Source organism: Typopeltis vanoorti, chromosome 10 (assembly GCF_054136105.1).
Source record: "Typopeltis vanoorti isolate ZY-2024b chromosome 10, IOZ_Tvanoo_1.0, whole genome shotgun sequence".
NCBI classification, from domain to species: domain Eukaryota; kingdom Metazoa; phylum Arthropoda; class Arachnida; order Uropygi; family Thelyphonidae; genus Typopeltis; species Typopeltis vanoorti.
In genome coordinates this window covers 17,609,409-17,632,462 of record NC_143558.1, presented here as the reverse complement: position 1 = coordinate 17,632,462, position 23,054 = coordinate 17,609,409, and the positions used below count along the sequence as shown (strand labels likewise).

At 35.2% G+C, this 23,054-nt stretch overlaps 1 protein-coding gene across 1 annotated transcript in view; it reads left to right on the top strand.

Annotated features, from left to right (window-relative positions):
* LOC150102200 (thioredoxin-related transmembrane protein 1-like) overlaps positions 1 to 23,054 on the top strand; it is an 87,208-nt gene that overhangs the window by 20,648 nt on the left and 43,506 nt on the right. The window contains exon 4 of the mRNA XM_090398975.1: positions 21,025 to 21,153. Within this exon, the coding sequence (XP_090255101.1) occupies positions 21,025 to 21,153 (129 nt within the window). The remainder of the gene's footprint in view (positions 1 to 21,024; positions 21,154 to 23,054) is intronic.

The window sequence follows — 23,054 nt, the reverse complement described above, 5'->3', positions numbered from 1 at the left end:
GAGAGGACAAATTGAGAGAATGCATATTATAGAGCTATAGAGCCTAGTAGATAGAAGGAAGAGAGAAGACCTGATTGAGGTGTATAATTTGCTAAGGGGTAATTACCAGATTAACGTGGATGAGATTGTTCATAGAATGTCTGGAGACAGAGGAAGAACAAGAGGCCATCCCTGGAAATTATAAGTTGGGTGTGAGCAAGGGCGTGAGGAATAGTTTTTGCATGGAGAGAGTGGTGGGTGATTGAAATGCATTACCCGAGAGTGTGGTGAGTGCAGGGACAGTGAATGCATTTAAGTCGAGGTACAACGAGCTGTGCATGTGAGAGTGGGACTTCCCACGATGAGTCTCTTGACTTCATGGAGGTCTGTTGATGATGATAATAATTTCACAGACCACTCGCCTCTGGATCCTGTCTGTCACTTCCTCATTCCCAAGAAACCCAGGTGTCCAGATGTAGTCATATCAAGGCTTTATAAAAAGGAATGATAACTCCCTTGTCTCTGCTTGTTAATGTGTTTTTCAATAACCAAGTAATCCTGCGAGCTACCCTGACTGCTTTAGCAATATGTTCTTGAAACTTCAACTTTTACTACCCCCAAATCCCTGACTTCATCAATTTTCTGGAGTACACTTCTCAATGTGGCACACAGCTTGTAATCTTTTGAATCCTAAAATACATAACTTTATACTTTTGCATATTAAATTGACATCCATTATGTTTTGCCCTGATATATGTTTCAGTAAGGAAATATCGTGAGTAGACATATTGCTTAAAATTATAATTACAGAATTAACTCACGTAAAATATTATTTATTAGTAGAATTTTCACCTGAGTATCGCAGGCTAGTTTAGATGTTGTTTCATTATTTACTAATGTTCCTTTATCTGACACCATTGAATTACTGTAATAAGAATTTCCTTCAGACATTGTTAAAATATTTGATTTTGTAATGCATTCTGGTTATTTTTCCTTTAAAAATAAGTTATATCAACAAATCGAAGGAACAGCAATGGGCAATCCTATTTCTCCTGCTATTGCCAACTTCTTTATGGATCACTTTGAACAACATTTCACCCAAACCTACTCATTGGTTCAGATATGTAGATGACATATTTGCTATCTGGACTGGCTCTTCTGGTGAATTACAACAATTTCTCTCCAAATTAAATGAACTTCATTCAAGGATCCAGTTCACCCTAGAAGTAGAAGTAAATAAGCAGTTAGCCTTTTTAGATCTTTTAATTCTTTGCCAACCAGATGGTAACCTACATTTCTCAGTCTAGAAAGGAGACTCATACAGGCCATTATATCCATGCTGAATTTCATCACCATCCCAGTCAAAAAGCAGGAACTATTAAAACACTGGTTCATTGGGCCTACTCCTTGTGTTCTTCAGAGGAATTATTACAGAAAGAATTGCAATTTATTATTTCCTCTTTTCTATCTAATGGATATAAGAATTCTTTCATCAAAAGAGCTTTAAGTAGTTTTGATATATCTTCCTCTTCAAATACAGAAGAAATAACGCATATTCCTGTCCCCTATGTGCAAGGCATTAGGGAACGCATAGCAAAAGTTTTAAAACCACTGAATATTTTTGTTGCCTTTCGACCCATCAGAAAAATCGCCACCTTTCTCACTTCTCCAAAGGACAAGCTTCCACATCTCAGTCATCCAGGTATCTACCATATTCTTTGCTCTTATGGGGTATCTTATTTTGGACAAACAGGAAGATCTGCTTTTATTCAGATAGAACACAAGTTGCATATTCATTACCTTGAAGCTGAAGAGTCTGGAATTGCAGAGCATGCCATCAACACTAGACATAGAGTTCATTGGAAAGACGAGTCCTTCACAAAAGTCGGTTCCTCATGGAATGGCTTTATAAAGAAACGTGAAACTTTACTTCACTCTCCTAACTTAAATAGATCCAATGATCTATGTCTATCCCCTTTGTGGGAGATAGTAATCTCCCACAAAGGTTCAGATATTAATCTCCCACAAAGGGGATAGACTTTTTAAATCAGCTAATCTTTCTTAACTTTTTAATTGTGTGTGTATATATAGATAGTTAGATATGTTATTTATTTATTTATTTTTAAATAAGTTAGGAAACTTAATGACCTTTTTTAGTTATCTTACATCAGCTACTTTGCTGGTGCCTTTTTTTGCAATTGCCAGTTATTGTTTAATTAGCCTTTTTACGGGTACTGAAGATGCCTGTGATACTCAGGAAAAAATTCCAATAATAAATAATATTTTATGTGAGTTAATTTTGTTATTATAATTTTAAGTAGTAATGTTTTGCCCATCCTGTTAGCCTATTCAAATCATCGTGAAAGCTCTCTACACCCTCTGTCCAAAAAGAAACTGAACTTTTGATAGAAAGTAAAACACAGACCAATTATAATTATTCAAATCATTTATGTCAATGAATATACTCTCCCTCAGCTTCGATACAGAATTTGGCACAGTCATTTAATTCATTAAATTAGTTTTTTTATATCGATTTTGGAATACTGTTGAGGGTCGTGATTACTTGAACGCTTTCAATGGTGGCATATCACTTTCCTTTCATTGGCAAATAAAGTCAGGGGAAGAGAAAGAAGTCACAGGGTGCTAAATCAGGTGAATACGGCGAGTGATTCAACACACAAACTTGGTTTTTGCTCAAAAACTGTCTCACAATGTTTGAATGATGAGATGGTGCATTATCATGCAAAAGTGACCAGCTGCCTGCATCATGATATTCATGCCATACGCAAGGAATTCTCACTATCAATCACTTCAAACTTTGAGATAAAGCTCACCATTGATCGTTTGGCCAGGTGGAACAAATTATTTGTGGATAATGTCCTTGGAATTGTAGAAACAAATTAGCATTGTCTTTACTTTTAACATCTCCAAGCAACTTTTTTTCAGATGTCTCTCTCTTCTGATGGTCTCCACTCAGCATTCTGCCGCTTTTTTGTGCTCATACTCAAAACACCATGTTTCGTCACCAGTAACGATCATTTCAAGGAAGTCCTTACGAGCGGTTTTAATGAGGTTCTTGCAGTGTTCAATTCAGTACATTTTTTGGTCGTCGATGAACTTGTGGGGAACAAATCGCGAATTTAATTTACGAAGGCCCAAACTCTCAGTCAAAATGTTGTGCACAGTTGATTTTGGAATCCCCAATTCATCTTCAATCAATCTCATGGACGATTTTGGGTTTCTTTGATGAAATCATGCACTTTTTGGATGTTAATTTCACTCAGTCCAGTTTTGGACAGCCCGGATTTTCATCATCCTTAAGCGTTTCACGACCGCTTTGAAATCGCATAAACTTGAGTATGGGATAAGCATTCATCACCGTATGATTTTGAAGCATTTGATGCATTTCGTTAAAACTTTTACTAAGTTTAACACAAAAGTCGATCGCAGCTGTCTGGTTGAAACTCATTTTCCGACCGTTCGTCAAAACACACTGTCACTCTTGGCACTATAACTCAGCTTCTAATGAAACAAATGTCATAAACAGTTGACACAACACTAATGAAGGTTGCCGCTTTCGACAACAAAAAGATACAACAGGTGGCGCCAATAGTTTCTTCTGTTTTTGTAAAGTTCAGTTTCTTTTTGGACAGAGGGTGTACATCACCATGATTATCTAATACTCTACCCAACTTTGCATCATCAGCAAACTGAACATCTCCCTTCAAATTATTTTCTATGTTATTTATGTACAAATTGAACAGCAATGGTCCAAGCACAGAGCACTGTGACACACCACTAGCCACCTACCTTCTCCTGGATTCTGCTCCTCCATATACTACTTTTTGGTATTTATCTATATTACCAGTTTCATATGCATCCCGTATGTTACAGTTTGTATTATTTATCATTTGATGTGAAATTGATATTACAGTTTGTTCAGTGTGGTATCCTGTCAGATGCCTTTGCAAAATCCAGCTATATCATTGTATAGCCATTTCCTTTATCCAGTTCAGCTGCCACCCTATTATGAAAAGTTAATAGATTATTAAGTCATGACCTACCTTTCACAAAACCATTCTACCCCTCATAGAGTATCATATTCTTATCCACCCATTCCTGAATTCTCTTTTTGACCAACTTTTCTAGAAGTAGAAAAGTTCAAATGACCCTACTTTTATCACGACGCTTGAAAAACTAATTGGTCTATTTGTACCACAGACAGAACTTCCTTTATGCAGAGGAATTATTTTGCCATCCTTCTGCTCTCTTTGAACTTTGCTAGAGCTGATATTTAAACAGCCTAATCAAAGGCATCACCAGTTCCCCTGCATATTCTCTAAATGCAAGCTAATTCATTTTCATGTCAGTCTCTGTCATCTTTGCCATACCATCTTCACTTGGATACCCTTGCAAAATGGTCACTCGGTAGCTCAACAATTTCATCTGTCTGTGTTACTTCTCTACCATCTGTACTCATTAAAGTTATTCTTCCTTTGCCATGTGACAAAAAACTCTTTGAGATTTCCTGTCGCATCTTTAGCTAATTTCTTCTCAATCTGATTTAGCCTTCCTTACCATGCTTGGTTACCTTATTTTCCTGATCCTTGTACTGTTCATGAGTTAGCTGGTAATCTTTCTCCTTATGTACCCTCCATAATATTTTCTTTTTTTGTAGCATAATCACCTGCCTTATAGTTATTCCTCCTGATTTAACCCCCCCTGACCTTGAATATACAGTGTAATATTACTTCTTCCAGATATATTTTGACCATCATCCACACACCGTGAACATCCTTCCCTTGCAGATCTTTATGCTATGGTGCTTCCTAAGTGCATCATAATCACCTGCCTTATAGTTCCACATAATATCCCTTCTTAACTGCAATTTCCACATTTTTGCAACTTCCCAAGTCAAGACCACATGATTACTTTCTCCTTTGGAAGCAGTGTAGCCACCTTAGTTATGGACAAGTCATGGACCCTATAACAAGATCCAACATGCTCATATACCCTGAGTCCTTTCCATCACATTTTGCTTCAAGTAATTATCTCTCAGTGTATAAATTCCATTTCCATCCTGCAATGTGATCTTTCCAATCTGTGTCTCCAAAGTCTCCTGTAATAATTACTCAACTTGCACTCATTGCTAGTGATGCATGTCTTCCACATCATCCCTAGCCTTATAGCTAACAAGCAATTTTATAGTTTATCTTATTAGCCTCTATCTCACACTAGATGGACTCAAAAGAACTACCATTTGCCTGACTGATTCCTAATCTTGTTAGCTGCAATTCAACTGCTATCATCAGCAGTATCCCACTCTCCTGTCCTGTCTACTCTATCCTTCCTGAAAATACTAAATCTATCACATTCTGTCCCTCTAATTATGTCATCCACTGTTAGCCAAGTCTCACTAATGTTTATAATTTTTACTATGGCAAATTTCTTTTACAATAGCACTGTACCTATTATTACTTTTCAGTAGTTTGTTATACTGAGTGAGTGTTTCATAACTGTAGTGAGAATTGACTGACCCGAAAAATTCCACTTAAGGTCTCCTTAAATACTAAAGAAATTCACTATAGCAAACTCATAGCAACCACAGGAATATATAAAAAAACAGAAAAATTCCAATTAAGGTCTCCTAAAATACTAAAAAAATTCACTATAGCAAACTCATAGCAACCACAGAAATATATAAAAAAATAGATTCCTGTAATTGCTATATTGAGAGTAGACTGACTAGAAATTATGCATTCTGCATTTTGACATTTGTTATTTATGCTGCAGTGGAATAAAAATACTTGAACCATCATATCATTCCTTTCTGATGTTAATGAATGTGAAGACATGCAGGATTTATACAGTGATGTTGAAGTTTTCATTTTCAAATGAAAATTTCTGCATATAAAGATCAAGATATTGTAAACTGTATTTTAATATGGAATTCTGAAACTATGGAAATTGTCCTTTTTTTATACTGCATACATAATAAAAATAAATAAAACTTTGATATTGCAACACTTTGCATCACAAAAAAGACTCAATATGTAGAGCATTATAGCTTACCTTGCCTGACTGATGGAATATAGTTGTTGGCTGAGTATAGCATGCCTTTTACTAATAGGATATAGGTTTGAATTCCATGGTGGAATGGATATTTGTGGAAACAGATTTTCATTGCTTGGCATGAGATCTGTAAATGGAAGGTATAAAAAAATAAATAAATAAAAATACCGTGTTTGATCTCTAGAACATGGTTCCCGAGTTAATTAACACCCTTTGCCTACCCATTATGTTAATGTATGTGGGTGAATGCTCCTATTCTTAAAGTCTACAGCCTTTAAGAATAGAAGCATAGGATAAAGGCACAAAATTAATCATATGCATAACTTGCATGAAAAATTTATAACAATAAAATTTTCTCCAGCATTTGATTGGTATCCTCTGTATGAAATGATTGCAGCAAAAGTTTATGCGACACATTCAAAAAAACTCAATGTATTATCAGTAATACACAGAATTGGACAACAATAGATTAATGCTGAAGTCCAAATAGGGAACAGCACCTGTTCTCTGATAGCCTTCCTAGGTATGGTTTGGCTGCTTAATGTTTAAGTAGCTTTTCAACCTTTTCTGCATGTTTCCTCATTTCTTTAATAAGGAAAGGATATGCTTCCCCTGTTTACCAAATTCCATTCTCCTGCAATTTTTCATGCTTTGGTTTAGAAGATCTACTGCTATTCATCATAGAGAACATAAAAATCATATAGTATCACAAACCCAGGCAGTTGCAGAATATGTTATCTCTTCTAAACACAGTCCTTTGGAAGAAAACTGTCTCATATGAGCAGGTTTCTTATGAAAAGACAATACTAAGAAAGTTGGAGGTAGTATTATATTGCTCTAATCTTAATAGATCTGATCAGTTACATTTCTCTTTTATGGAAAATAGGGCTCCTTATCTGGTCATAATTAATTTTCTTTTTATTTATATAAATTACTATTTGGACTTAAGCATTAATTGACTGTTGCCTAATCATTGTTTAATTTTCTGTTATGTATATGTGCATTCATAAATGCTTTTGTTCATCATCTTCATTTATAGGGACTTATGGGGGCAGGATTCATGCACAAGTATTTGTTCCATTACTTTATAGTTATGTTGCATTGTGTATGCGAGTGATGTATGCAGCGGAATCTGGCCCATCTCCATAAAGAAGGATGTATATCTGTGTCAAGAGAGGACCATCTCAAAATAGCTGTGCACCAGTTTGCTAACTTAATAGAAAAAAAAAAAAAACTCTTGGGTGTCTTTCTACTGATAATTTGATTGGAATTGGTCTGACTGAACAATCAAATTTGCAGAGATAAATTTTGGTGTGATAATGCAATATTGTGACTTGTAAATGTTTTCTGCTTCATTTTAATCTTTTTTTACTATATATATGATGATATATAACAGGGGTGTTCAACCCGTCGATCGCAGAGCGATTTTTGGTCGATTGTGTATTCCTCCTTACAAATTAATTGAAACTGAAAACACAATATTTTATTTATCATTATTTTGTATTATTTTTAATTCGCTTTAAGTATTGCTATTGTTTATTTATTTTCCTTTAAAATTGTCAATTCAGTAATTTTCTTATAAGTCCGGGTAAATGGATTAATTTGGATCATTCGAAGTCAAACAGCGAGCCGAGTGAATATGATTATAAGCAAAATGTAAAAACTCGATTGTAGCTTAAATATTAAATATTCCAAAGCATATTATATCGATTTTTTACTCAGGTTAAGTCCCATGTGAATATTGTTAAAAAATAAACTTTTTTGTCTCAGTATAGTTTGTATTAGATGTTTATGTAAATAACTCTTTTGAAGCTAACTTTATATACTGCTTTAATAAGAATATGTTAGAGTGTTAAAAACAAAGGCAATGTTTTTGTCGCCGAAGCTGTACATGGCAGCATTAGAAAAATTGTTATTGAAACTTATGTATGAGAAAGGCTTGCAGGCCCTAAGTGTAAACATCTCCGAAGTCAGTCATAAAGCACGCCGAACTTGAAACTTAAGATGAAAGACTCATACTGATTCTTTGGGGGTTGCCAAACTTCATGCGAAGTCTCAGAGGAGACCTGATAAAAAGAGACTGAAGCAAGCAGAAGGGGTCCCGGTTCCAGAATTGCTGTCAGAGAGGAGGCCACCCAGTCCAGAGTTGCCATCAGAGAGACTGCCCGGATCCACGTTGCTTGAGAGAATAGTTTCCCGCTTCCAGAAAGGAGCTTCTCGGTTCAAGACGTCACTAGAGAGAGAGACTACTTCTAGGCTGCAGACAAGGTTTCAAATTGCCGAAAGGAAGAGTTCCAATTGCCGGAGAAAAGTTTCCAGGCCAGGTTAATGTCAGACATTCACCAGTGTGTTGCATTTTCATTACAATTTGATGAATCAAACGACTTCACTGATATTGCTCAGTTAATGTTATTTCAAGATTATTCAAGTAAAGAACTTTTGAAAATTATACCATTATTGGGAAGGACTAGGGGAGAAGACATTTTTTCGGCATTTGATGAATTTGTGAAACATCACAAACTTCCGCTTTTTAAACTTGTGTCTATTACTACTGATGGTGCTCCTGCAATGATAGGTAATAAATCAGGCTTCGTTTCATTATGTAAAAACGATGACAAATATCCAGATTTTTTAATGTACCACTGTATTATTCACCAACAAGTACTGTGCAGGAAGTTTATTTTTCACTTGGTTAGAGTATAATAAATTTAGTTTAATCCTTTATCCAAGTGTGAGCAAACAAAGTTTGCGCCTGAAAATATCTTCAGGACTGAGGTAAGGTAGTGCAATGCCAGGCAACTCCGAGCAAAGGTGGACCAAGCTCTCATCACTTCTTGTCTCAGTATCTCCCATGATGCAGAGCACATCTCCTTGCAGACATGTATACTGCTATGCATTAAGGGAAGGGCCACTACCCAGACCAGTTTCAATCTTTATTGAGGTCTCATCAGTGGGAAGCAGACCCAAACGTGGAGATACTAAGGCAGAAGCTATAGGAGTTGCCAACAGGTGTATCACCTTATTATTGAATTTCTCTGGATTTAGAGAAAGATGTTGGAAGTTTATTTTTCACTTGGTTATAGTATAATAAATTTAGTTTAATCCTTTATCCAAGTGTAAGCAAATAAATTTATTATAAGTACTGTGTAGTAAAAGATTAAACACAAAAGAAGTTTTGGATATTACATTTAAAAATGTAAATTCTGTTCAAGGAAAACCCCTGCAACATCAGTTATTTAAATTACAGGCAGATAATGATAGGGAACTTCTGTTGTACAATAATGTTTGCTGGCTCAGCAGAAGTCAATTTTTAGAAAGATTTCTTGTATTAATTAACAATATAAAAATTTTTCTTGATGAAAAAGTAGACATTTATCCACAATTGAGTGATAAAGATGGTTGTTACACTTATCATTTTTAGTAGATTTCTGTATGAAATTAAGCAATTTAAATTTAGAGTTACAAGGTAGAGATAAAAATTTAATTGACATGTTAAGTTCAATAAAAACTTTCCAACAATACTTACTTTTATTAAAGAAAAATATAAATGACTGCAAATTTAGACATCTCCCATATTTATTAAAATTTTTTGAACAAAATCAAGAAATGCTTCGCTATGATTTAAAATAATTTATTCGTGAAATAGAATTAGTTGAGGAAGAAATAAATTTAAGATTTAAAGATTTTGTTTAAAGATGCCCAGTTCCATCTCATCTTTGCTTTTGTGTTAGACTCAATAGCTTGTCATGTCCAAGTAACTTAGCTTCTCAGAAACCTTACTTATGATAGGGTGGTCTATCCTATATCGTCTCTTATGGCTATAAATTGCATATGTTCTTCTGGACTTTGCCTGTTTAGCAGGATGAAAAACCAGTTTCCAGGAAGAAAAACCTTTTCACCTTCATTTGAGAAGTCCTAATAATAGTTCTTCACTTTAGATGGGATTCAAACCCAGGTTTTTCTAACCAGAGGGCTTTGTCTATACTGAAGTATAGAGGCTTCCAACCAGACCAACTAAATTTATGTGATTATACAAATAGGATTCATGTGGTAGCTATGTTTTTCCTCTCTTTTAAGGATGGTACTTATCATCTCTAAGACCAGATAAAGCACAACCTTAGTTATTCGGATATTATTATTAAGACCTGAAGATTTTAACAGTACTTTGGAGAATTTTAGGTTTATTGTATAACGTTCAGTTTTATCTTATTTTGTTTTGATGATGAAAAACTTCAAACTAATGTAGAAATTAAATTTTTGTAAATACTGGAAATAAGCTGCACTAAAAAAGAAATCTTGAAAATAGTTCAATATTAAAACAGTTCTTGCTAAGGTTTGTTTTCTTCTGTCACTTTTGAAGTATAGTTTCGAATGCCAGCTGTTTGCTTGCTTGGTTATAAAATAATACCAGATATGCAGATATTTATTATTCTTTTAATGAATACAAAAAAAAAAAAAAAAAAATGGTATCCTGACTGATAATTTCATCTAACCCACTTACAGTAAGCCATATCTAGCTTGTATAAGGTCTCGGGCCCTTAGCTTTGTGAGGTTCAATACTGTTTCCAAGTATTTGTGCAAATGAAGTTCCTTATTATAGTCTGTTTGGTACAGAAAAATGCATGTATTATGAGATTAGTTACTGATAATAATTATTCTGAAATCAATTTCTTATGTGAATCCCATGTACACAAAATGGGTAACTTACAGTATGTTTAGTACATTGAAACTAAGGAATAAATAAGGCAGAAACCATGTTCTAGAGACCAAACAGGAAAACGGTTGTTTGGCTCACACAGGGTGATGTAATTTGTCTACTACCTAAAGACCTTTACGAATATCCATAATTCCACAAGACTCAGATACAACCTATGAGAGCAGAGCTATCTCCTCAGCCAGGTAGTTTTGTTCAGAAGGAACTGCAATGAAAACATTGGACTATAAACAAACTTATTTATTCTGTTTCACTCCACTAGGAGCATAGGGCCTTGACCATGGATCTATACCTGACTATTTTGTGTTCCCTCTTCATATGTGTCCAGTTCTTTCCAGTCTTTCTGATCTCTGCTCCTCTCTGCCAGTTCATATTTGGTCATTCCTTGCAGATTCCATTCTAATGCTTCTTTGACTTTATCTTTTTCAGGTTTTCTTGGCATATGCCCTATCCAACTCCATTTTCTTTGATTGAAGTCATGCATTATTAGTTTTCGTTTAGTTTTTTTGCCATAATTCTTTATTGGATATCTTTTCTGGCCATTTTATTTGTAGAATTTTTCTTAAACATTTATTTGCTGCAAAGCTTTGCAGTTGTTTTTTGTTAATTGTTTTTATTGTTGTCCATGTTTCTGACGAATAGAGTAGAACTGATTTATATTTGTATTAAATAATCTGATTGTTTTTTAAACCTACAAGAGTGGTCTGTTAGATCTTGAATGGAAGAATTTATAAAAAAAATTAATTCATTCAAGATTTAACAAGTCTAACATATCGACAAGGAGAAACTTGTACTTAAGTTATCAAAAGGATTGTAAACAGGGCTATAAATACCTTTTAAATGTAGAATTATAAGAGAAAACTTGTTTATTCTAATTAACTTTACTTCAAATCTAAGTAAAAATTTCAATTTGTAAATTGTAACTATAAAAGGGTATTCTCTGTGAAATAAAATGTTTATCAAGATGCAAACAAAAGTCCAAAGTTCGAGGGCGGACCGTTCAGGTGAACATTTGGCTTGAGGCATAAGCATTTACACAGAAAGCAGCGCTAGTTCGTTTTCCCAGAAGGTGCTACACAAGGTGATGCAGTGATCATCTCGTGGGCAAAGGAAACGAGTGCCATGCGAAAGAACACGGCAGTAAAGAGGACGGCACCAAGAATGCAGAATAAGGTTTGCTCCCCTCTCTCAAGGCTTTTTATCTTGTTCTCCTAACCCTTTCCGGGTGTTTTACGTGGTTGGACACTGGGCCTCTCTCTCGCCTCTTGATGGATTCCGGATAGCCCTGAGATGTTAGATGTCGGTACTCGCAGTTCCAGCACCCTGACTAGCTATCTCCTCGGGACGGAATTCCTGAACCGGCAACTCTGACAAGGATTGGCGCCATCAGAACCAGACAAATGTGGGCATATCGCCAGACAATCGATAAAGCCAAGTAGGATGACCTCTGAGTAACCACGTGGATAAAGGCCAAGCAGAGATGTTGTGACCCCAATTCAAGGAAGAAGGATTGGGCTGTGTAAGACAAAAATGTGAATTAAGTGACGGATCTGTTAATCTTCCCAAGAGCTGGTAACATACAGAATTTTGTTATTCCTTTCCCACTTAGAGTGAAGAAATGTTATATAGTTAGTGAGCAAGGACAATGTAGTATAAAACTCTTAGGTGATTATCGATGATAGTAGTGGATTAACTCCACTGAGCATTTTATTAGAGAAAATTTATAGATGATTTGCGACAGGTATTTTATGTGAATAACTAACATAATATAGAAGAGAACTGAATGGATGAAATGTAAGGCATGTATAATGTGTAGTTTAATACTCCATCTTATAGAAGGAGCTTATGATTGTACCCATTTGTGTTTTAATTGGTTTAACTAGTTCTTTACTTTAGAATGACATAAAATTGATTTGAGTGCATGAATGTAAATGTATAACTTTAAGATCTCAATAAATGTGTTATGTTTTGTACCTGACATTAGCCTGAGAATGAATTCAAATTACCAGTCATAAAAACAGAACCTAAGCAGAGTAGGATAGATGTTTAAAAGCCGCGACTGCAAACGATATTAAACATAGTTGATATTGAGAAATTTGGTACTAAGAATAAGTGTTAGATTCTTCACCTTTGTATATTATCTGAGAGAGTTTCCCTGGTTAAGAATTCCTTCTAACCTAAAGATATTGGATGGCGAACTGTAACAAATAAATTTGCCAATATCTGATCGGGAGACAATCTCAGACAGTAATCACAAAGGATAAACCCTTTGTCCGAGTAATCGATACACGTGATTAATCTAGAAATCAGCCAGATATATAGATAGTCTTTCTATATCGTGTACTGAAGGCAAAATTTAGGTTTAGACCTTGAGAGTAATTAGGGTAATAGCAAATTAGATCTAAACAAGGAAAATCGAGCATAAAAATTAAAACAAAGCCATGAAGTGGTGACGTAACAGGTCTAAAAAGTTCTCAGCCTCGACCATAGATGGCAACACTATCAGCAATATTTTTTTTTTCCAAGTTGGTACATCTGTCATAAGCATCCATGTGAAATTGCAAGTCATTCTATCAAGTAGTTTGTTTTATACAGCTGTCTGAAACAAAAGTGTTGTCTGTATCCCTTGAAATGTATAAAATTGAGTATCTTGCAGTTATAAAATTCTTTGTAAAAGAAGTTTAACACCAAAAGAAATTCATTCGAAGTTCATAAAAGTTTATGGGCACTCTTCTCCTTCATTTTCGACAATTAAGAAATGGGCTGCCGACGTGGCCATACCAGCCTTGAAGATGATCCATGTGAAGCGTTTCCAAAAAGTGTAACAACACTAGAAATCATTGATCATGTATACAATATGGTATTGGATAACCAGCGAGTCAAAGTGTATGAAATTGCTGACACTATAGGCCTTTCAAAAGAACATGTAAGATATATTTTGCATGAAGAATTGCAAATGAAAAATCTTTGTGCAAGATGGGTGCCACATTTTGCACAAAGATGTGGCACCCATCTTTTTCTTGTTCACAGCAGATCAAAAATGCACTCGCCTGAAAATCTCTGATTGGAGCGTTTTAACAAGAATAAAACTGATTTTGTTCGTTGATTTATTACTATGGATGAGATTTTAATTCACTATTACACACCAGAATAAAAACAGTGGACAGAAGCCGGTTGTTCAGCACCAAAGAAGACAAAGTCGGTTCCATCAGCAGGAAAGGTCATGGCATCGGTGTTTTGGGATGCTGAAGGCATTTTTGTTTATTAATTACCTTGAAAAGTAAAACAATAACTGGGGAATATTATTCTGATCTTTTAACCAGGCTAGACGAAAAAATTCATGAGAAAAGACCCGATTTGCAGTAGAAAAAAATCATCTTTCATCAGGCCAGTGCACCTGCCCACAGAGATGTTTTGGCAATGGGAAAATTAAGGAATCTGTACTATAAATTGTTGGAACATCCTCCCTATTCATCCAGATTTAGCCCCCTCTTCTATCTCTTCCCAAAACTAAAACTCTTCCTCGCTGGTCAGCATTTTTCTTTGAATCAAGAGGTGATTGCAGCTGTAGAGGGGTATTTTGTAGATCTTACTGAGAACCACTGCAGGAACAGGATAATGGACCTGGAGCATTGCTGGAATAAATGTATTAGTCTTAAGAGAGATTATGTTGAAAAAAAATAATAATTTTGAAATTTTAAATTCGTTTTTTCATTGTTAAGCCAAGAACTTTTCAGACCACCTTCTTATTTCCTTTGATCTCCATATTTTTCCTAACATTTTAAAATGTCTCTATGCTCTGTATATCTTAGATTCTCTATTGTTTTCCCCTCCCTGTTTATTTATTATTGATCCTATGTAATTAGTTCTCCACTGTTTCTAAAATTTGATCATCCAGTACAATGTCTTCTTTTTGTTTGTTATTTATTTTCATTATTTTTGTTTTCATTTTATTTATTCCTAATCCGATAGTCAAGGTGTCTTCATTAAGTTTTGTTTTTTTTTTCCCTTCATACGCTGTTGCGTATGTACAAGTAAACATAAATCATCTGCAAAATCCAGGTCACGTAGCTACTATATTAAATTCCACTGTATTCCTTTTGCACTTTTCATTGAATTGCTCATAACCCAGTCTACCACAATAAGAAATATTGTTGGAGAGAGAGAGAGAGAGAATACAGTCTTAACTCCTGTTTTAATTTCAAACTTTTCTGAAAATTCTCCATTATGTATGATTTGTATTTTATATTTTTCATAAATTTCTATAACTATGTTGACAATTTTATATGGTATGTTAATTTTCATATTGCTTCTCTGTCAGTGTTGCCAAAAGTTTATTTTATGTTATTGTATTTTATTTTATTTTTTGAAATCAGCAAAATTTGATTTAAAGATTTGACTGCCATTTTATGTTGATTGTTCTGTTATTCTTAGTGTTGCTATTTGATCTGTATATGACCTGTTTACTTTAAATTCTGCTTGTGTTTCTCTTGACTTTTGGTCTTTCTTTTTATTTTTCTGATACTGTTTTTGGTATTTTACTTATGTTTACTAATGCTATGCCCTTCCAATTACTACAGTTACTTAAATCTCCTTTTTTTATTTTCTTTAAAAAAAAAATTATCAGTAATTCAACATTCCATTCATCTGGCCACTCTTCCTGCATCCATATTTGGTTAAGAAATGGGTAGAGTATATTCATAGTTAAATCTATCTGCTTTTAATAGTTCATATGATATACCAGCTGCTTTTCCATTTTTACTTTCTTTAAGTGCTTTATATTTCACTTTTTTCATTTCTTTGATGTCTGTTTTTAATATTTTTTTCTTTTCTTTGTAGTGTTTGAATTTCTTTTTAGTTTTTTTTTTTTTCTACTCATTATCTCTACCCATCTTTCTGTTTTCTTTTTATTATTATTTATTTTATTATTATTTTTAATGCGTTTCCCACCTATGTCTACGAAAGGTTATTAATAAACAACATTTGTATCATGGGTGGGCTGAGAATTTTTTATCAATTTTATATATTTTTGTAATTTTTTAAAATTTATTTTTGCATAGCCCAGAAAAATCCTGTTCTAGAGACCAAACATGGAACTTGAATTTTAAAGCCAATTCAGGCCCCCAGTGGCGATGGTTTCACACTAGGCAATGAAATTCATCTCTTTGTTTGTCTTTAATATCTTCTTTTCTTTCCTTTCATTGTTCTTCTCATAATATTATATAATGTTTTAGTATCACCTCTATTAGCTGCAGTTTCTGCATCGTTTAGTAGGTTTTCTATAAACTTATCTTTTCCTGCATTTTTCTTAATCCCTATGTATTTTGTTATATTTCTCTTGTAATATGATGTTATTCTTATCTTGTATTATTTTTTTATTTAATTATTTTCTTTCTTCAACTTTGAGTTTTGTGTGTGAAGATATCCATTCTTTGTCTTTCTATATGCACTCCTAATATTTTTTCTGCAGCTTCATGGTATATGTTTTTAGTACTTGTCCACATATTTTCAATGCTTCTGTATTCTTTATACATTTGTTCTTACTGGTCTGAGTAAGAATTTCCTATCTATTTTTAATCTGTACTGCATATTTTCTTTTAGTTCATTTATATTATACATTCTATTTTTGCCCATTACTTTCTTTATGGTCATTGATCTTATTTTAATTTCTCCTATTACTAAAAAATGGCCTGTGTAAGCATCTGCTCCACTCATTGATCTCGTGTTCAAAAGAGATCCTCTCATTTTCTTTGTATCATTATATGATCAATTGGGTTATAAGTTTTTCCATCTGGTGCTCTCCATGTTATGTATATTTTTATACTTAAAGATGCATCCTCTTATTACTAATTCATTTGCCATGCAAAAATGCAGTAACATCTCTCCATTCTCATTTATATTTCCTATGCTTTCTTTTCCCATTATCCTTTCTTATTTTAGGAATTATAGGCACATTAACACAAGAATGTTTTAATGTTTACCAAATATCAGGGACCTGGTATACCCCAGGTAGGTCCAGGGGCCTTGCAGCTGTAAACTGTCCTACTTTGGCCAAACAGGCAGGACAATGAATATCAGGATTTCAGAACACAATAACTACATCCTGTTTTACCAGTACAGCCACTCTGGACTTGCAGACCATGCTCTGGATACCCGCCACAGAATACGTTGGAAGAAAGCTAAAGTAATACACCAGAGCATGGTCTGCAAGTCCAGAGTGGCTGTACTGGTAAAACGAGATGTAGTTCTTGTGCTCTGAATGAAAGACCATTCATAGAATCAGCCTCAGCTCTAAAAATGTTCCAAACCTCAACAAATTTGGGTGCATGAGACTGCCTCAAATTTGGGTGACATGAGATCATCAGCCCAACAGCCAAGATAGCCAATATAGCCCACTAGGGGGCACCATTAGGACTTTAGGAACAAGAATAGTTCTTATCTTCTGCCTCATTTGCTTTTTGTAGTTCCTGCATGCATATTTTCATGTCATATTTGTATGTTCCCATGAAGATGGCAATGTGACATTGCCAAAATATAGGAAGTATTCATTAAAGTTTCTTTTAATTAATATTCCAGTATGCATTCCTTAAATAATTTAATAGTCATGTGTTACCAATGTATAAGCCTTTCTACAAGAAATGTATAAACAATTTGGATTAGTGAACAAAGGAAGCTTATCAAGGGAAACGGGGAGAGCCCGGGTGGACACGGGAGACATGGCATAGGAAGGGTAATTATTATGGGTGATTTTAATTTTGACAGAATAGATTGGAATGAAGAGTCATTTAGGAATAAGGAAAATGAATTTCTCAAATGCTTGAGAGATAACTATCTCAGGCAGCATGTAAAGAAGGGCACTCGAGGATCAAGAGTTTTAGATTTGATTATTTCATCAGCGAATGTAATTGGAGTGTGATTGGTGAGAGTGATCATGAAGTGATCACCTAGGTTGTGGCTAGCCATATGCAGACTTTATGAAGAAAGGATATATGTGGAAGTACAAGGCTGATGATTTTGACACGCTTAGGAGACAGCTTGGAGCTATAGCATGGAATGAGGAGTTGAGGGGTAAGGAATTAAATGCTGCTTGGGAACTGACAAAGAAATACATAACAACATCATTATGTGAATGTATTCTGAAGGCCAAAAAGTTGAATAAGATAGGTGTAAAATGGATGAATGAGGGGCTTAAGCATGAAATCTGGAAGAAGGTACTTTGGAGGCAGTACAAGATGAATAATGGCAATAATCAGTTTTATGAAGAGTATAAAGAACAAGCCAGGAGAGCGACTCAGTGAATAAGGAAAACAAAAGTTATTAAAAGAGCAGAAATTTGCAAACCAGGCAAAGAAAAACTCTAGAGTAAGATATGTGGCAAGTAGAAGGAAGAATGTTATGGTAAGATGATGTTTATGGATGAAAATGGTAACTGCTGCAGAAGGCATTGTTGAGATGTTCGGTGATCAGTTTTAAGGATGTTTCATCCATCAATCAGGGTGGAATCATGAGGAACTTAAGTGTAGAGGACATAGGAGAGGATGGCTTAATTGTGAGTGAACAGGGGGTATTTCAGAAATTAAATAACTTGATGTCAATAAGGTAATAGGATATGATATATCACCACATGTCTTAAGGGAATGTTGCAGGGAATTGGCAGTAACATTGGCATGCTTGTTTAATAAGAGACAACAGTACAGGTTCCAAGGGAGTGGAAAGAAGGTCATATTGTTCCACTGCATAAAGGTGGTGATAAGGCTGTGGCTTCAAATTATAGGCCAATCTGCATATCTGAAGTTGTGGTGAAGGTACTGGAGAGATTGGTGAAAAGTAGGATACATAGGTGGGTTGATTGATAACAGCAGTATTCACTGTGATTATCAACATAGGTTTCTTAAAGGGCGATCATGTTTTACTAACTTACTTATGTACTATAACAAGCGACAAATGTCTTGCACAAGGGAGATGTGCAGTGTACTTGAATTTTGCAAAAGATTTTGATAGACTGCCACATGACAAGCTGTTAAATAAACAGCTGGGATTGGATAACAGACCTCTGAATAAATCAGTGACTAGCTGTCATGTAGGTATCAGAAAGTTATATATGGGGGATGCAGTATCCCAAAAGAGGAAGGTCATGGTGTACTGCAAGGATCAGTTCTGGGACAAATGCTGTTCAGTTTGTATATTAATGATATTGGAATGGGTTTAACTAGTAATATGCAGCTGTTTGCAGATGATGCAAAATTGGGGAGAGCATGTAGAGTCAAGCAGATGTTATGGCCTTACAAGAGGACTTAAATAGATTGCATTGAATGGGCAGGTAAGTGGAACTGTCAGATCACTGTTGCAAAGTGTAAGGTTTTGAAAATTAGTAATGCATCAATGGGATGCAAAATATACACTTGGTGGGGAAACTTGAAAGGAGATAGAGGAAATTAAAGATCTGGTAATGGTTGTGGTGGACAGTGACCTGACATTCAGGGGCAACATTACACAAGTTGTGAACACGTCATATCAGATAATGCCAATGATGCAGAGGACCCTGACATGTGGAAATAAAGAAGTTATGATGCCATTATTATATTATATATCATTTTATTTTATTTTATTATGATTTATATTTGACCAGGCCTCATATGGGTTATTGTGCACAGATTTGGTTCCTGGGTTTTCATAGTGACAAGGATATTTTAGAAAGGGTCTAGAGAAGATTCACCAAGGTGGGCAGTGGTCTTTGGAATGTGGAATACCAGGACAGATTGAGAGAATGTAAATTGCAAAGCCTTGTGAATAGGAGGAAGAGGGGGAATATGATCGAGACATATAAGCTAGTCGGGGATTGTTATCAAGTTGACATGAAGAGATATTTCAATGGGGGGGGGGGGGGCTTAGAACAAGAGGCCATCGCTGGAAACTGTATAAGGAGAATGTGAGCAGAGGAGTAGGTTCTTTGCATTGACAGTGGTTGGTGAGTGGAATGGATTGCCTGAGTGTGTTGTGAATGTAGACATGGTGAATCATTTTAAGGCATGGTTGCAATAGTGTGTACCTCCTGCAAGGTAAGATGTTTATAATAATAATATACATTTATGTTTGGTAGATGTGGGAAGTGCTTCCGTAGTTCAGTCAGTATAGACGAATCCCTTTGGTCAGAAAGACCTGAGTTCGATTTGATTCAGTGACATGAGGAACCTTTATCTGGTCTCTTTTGACTAAAGGTGAGTTAGCGTCATATGGAGGTAGGAGGTTTTTTCACCCAGAAACTCAGGTTTTTCATCTCCCAGAACAGGCAAACCGGTCCCATGCACACATGGCCACAGTCATAAGACACTCCTGGAGAATAAGGAGTAACCAACCTATTCCATAGGATTTTCAGTTCCAAATGTGCATGAGCATAAACCTGGATAGAATAGATGTGGGAAAAAGCACATAAAATGCCAAGAGAAAAGCTATTCAAGATGCTACAATTATATGGTGTAAATGGGATATCAAGTAATACATAGTTGTCAACAGTTAGAATTGAAGTCAGGATGATGGTTTGATGTAAATTCAGGTGTAAGACAATGATGCACACTGTCTCCACTGTTATTCATCTATTTGGATCACATCATGAAGGAAAATATCATTAAACCTGATATTGAAAATTGAGATATTAATCTCAGTTCTCTACTTTATATATGATTGCCCTTGATGGCTTAGTTAGAGAATTTGGTTGCATTGGACTGACTGGGCTTCAAAGGTCAGCATACAATGTGATCACCCAAACATCAGTGGAACTTTCAGAATTAGTTGCTAGTTAAACATTTTGAACTGCTTCCCCCCCCCCCCCCCCCTCTCTCTCTCTCTCTCTCTCCTTCTTCAAAAGAATATCTACAACCTGCTTTTTACTCTTAAATGTGGATTTTTTTAATCCCTTTTTTGAAGGCTTAATTTTAAAATAAGAGTGAAATCAAATTTAGAGACATTTAAGAGATCTGAAACAGTAGTTTGTTACAAATTAAGTTTGATTTTAAAGTTTTTGTTGTACTAAATGTCTGCTTAAGGAATAAAGTCATTCAAATAATGCACTGCCAAAGAAAGGTGTGTTGTATTTATATGTGTGATGAAGTGGAAACCATTCTGGCTTCCCAATGGAAATCTTAATTTGTTGGGAGGGGTTCCCTAAATGCTATGCATCATTTTCTATTTCTAATTTTTAGCATTTTTAATGTTACCGTGTATTTCTAAAGAACATTTTAATAGTGTATTTTTATTCCCAGCATTAAAGATGGAAAATATCGTCATTATAAAAAAGCTGTGACAGAAGATCTACTCATCAACTTTGTACAAGAAAGATTATGGGAAACAGTTCAACCTATGTCCTCATGGAGAGATCCACAGTCTGTGGCGTAAGTGGTTTGAAATATCTGTGTGTGTGTGTGTAAATATTATTATTACTATTATTATTGCATGATGCCTCCAGGGAGTGACTCATCGAGGGAGGGCACCTGCTCTACAACTCTGTCTCCACCAACCGCAACCACCATCATCATCTACCGCCCACCACCACTAGATTTTCACAGACAATCACAAACATTCATGCCCACTGCAGGATTCGAACCCGCAGCCTTTTGGCTGGAGAGCAGATACACTAACCACTCAGCCAACCAGGCTGGCAATATTGCATCATATATTTTCTCACTTCTTTCAATCTGAAGGATTTCCGATTAATCATCGGTTTCACTGTGTGATGCTGATTTTGTTTTATGTCGTCAATAGTTTTATGTGTGTTTCACTTTTCACAGCTGTAGGAGAATGCTGAACATTACAAATGCCTCTTTTGTCAATTATTAGATTTTATTGTAATGGAATATGACTAATGAGGGATAATAATACACACACCATTTTATCTTTAGATATGCAGTGGACAGCAGTAATTAGCTTATTCTTACCCAGTGAGGGAATATGCAGAATGTAAATGTTTATGGTGCACACTGACTTATTTTTCCAAAATATTTCTGTATATTGATTCTAACCTAAATGTGTTTCAGTTGTTTACTGAGTTGTTGCCATGTAATGAGACATCACTGATCAAAATTCAGAGGCACACTGGTGTAGTTAATGTATGTGTACCTAAGGGTTTTATTTTATTTTTTGAGATTTTATGATGCTAGATATTTTTATTTGCAATATTTCTTTATAATGATAGGAAAGTAATTGTGTAATAAAAAGTGACTCAGGATATACTATAAGTGGTAGAAGCAAAAATATGAGGGTGCAAAGTGGTAACAGTGAAGTTCTCTCCTGTTTCTCTGTCAATTATAAATGGTGTCTCCATGTAAATCAACTTAATAATGTGCTCAGGTAATCTTACTTGTCAAGTCAAATAAATAGATGCATAAATCAATCAAATCATCCAAGTATTTATAGAAATATGAATATGCAAAAACTGAGTATATGCTGATAATGGTAAGCCAAGAACAATAATATTGCTGCCATTAAGACCTCCAGGGAATCAAGAACTCATCGAGGGATGCTATAAATTGCCCAAACCAGCTGTCATGCTTTCCCTTAAATTCATTCACACTAGATGCACTCATATCCCCCACTCACTCACTGCTCTGTGAGGAAAAAACCTAGTTTTTACCTCCTCCTTGTTAACAAACTTAACTTCCATGGATGCCCCCCCCATGCTCTCTCTTCCCCACCTTCCATATGACGAAAAATTTCATCAGGCGATATCCTATAACACCCATTCAAAAGTTTATAAATCTCTATCATATGGCCCCCACTTTCTCCTTTTAACCAGAGTGTGTAATCCAAATACTCACAATCTGTCCTCATAATCTAAATCCCATAATCAATATAATCTTTGTAATGCTTCTTTTCAAGCTTTCCATAGCTTCTTTATCCCCTTGGAATCTGGGAGACCAAATCTGCGCACAATAATCCAGGTGTGGTCTTATCAAAGAGGCAAAATGATTTCCATATCCTTATATGTCAAGGTTCACTTCAACATTGCAATTATCCTCCGAGTTGTATTTGCAACTTTTGCTATATGACATTTGAACTTCAAATTCCTATCCACAATATGCCAAGATCCCTTGCTTCCTCAGTTTCTTGTAGCATAACCCTGCTAATATAATATGCTGCTGGAAATCTCATCACACTAAAGTGCCATAACTTTACACTTATTAACATTAAACTGTTACAACCATTTACGTTTACCCAAATTTCTAGCCTATTCAAATCATTTTGTAAGTACTGAATATCAGTAGCATCTCTAAATTGCCCTGCCTATCTTTGCATC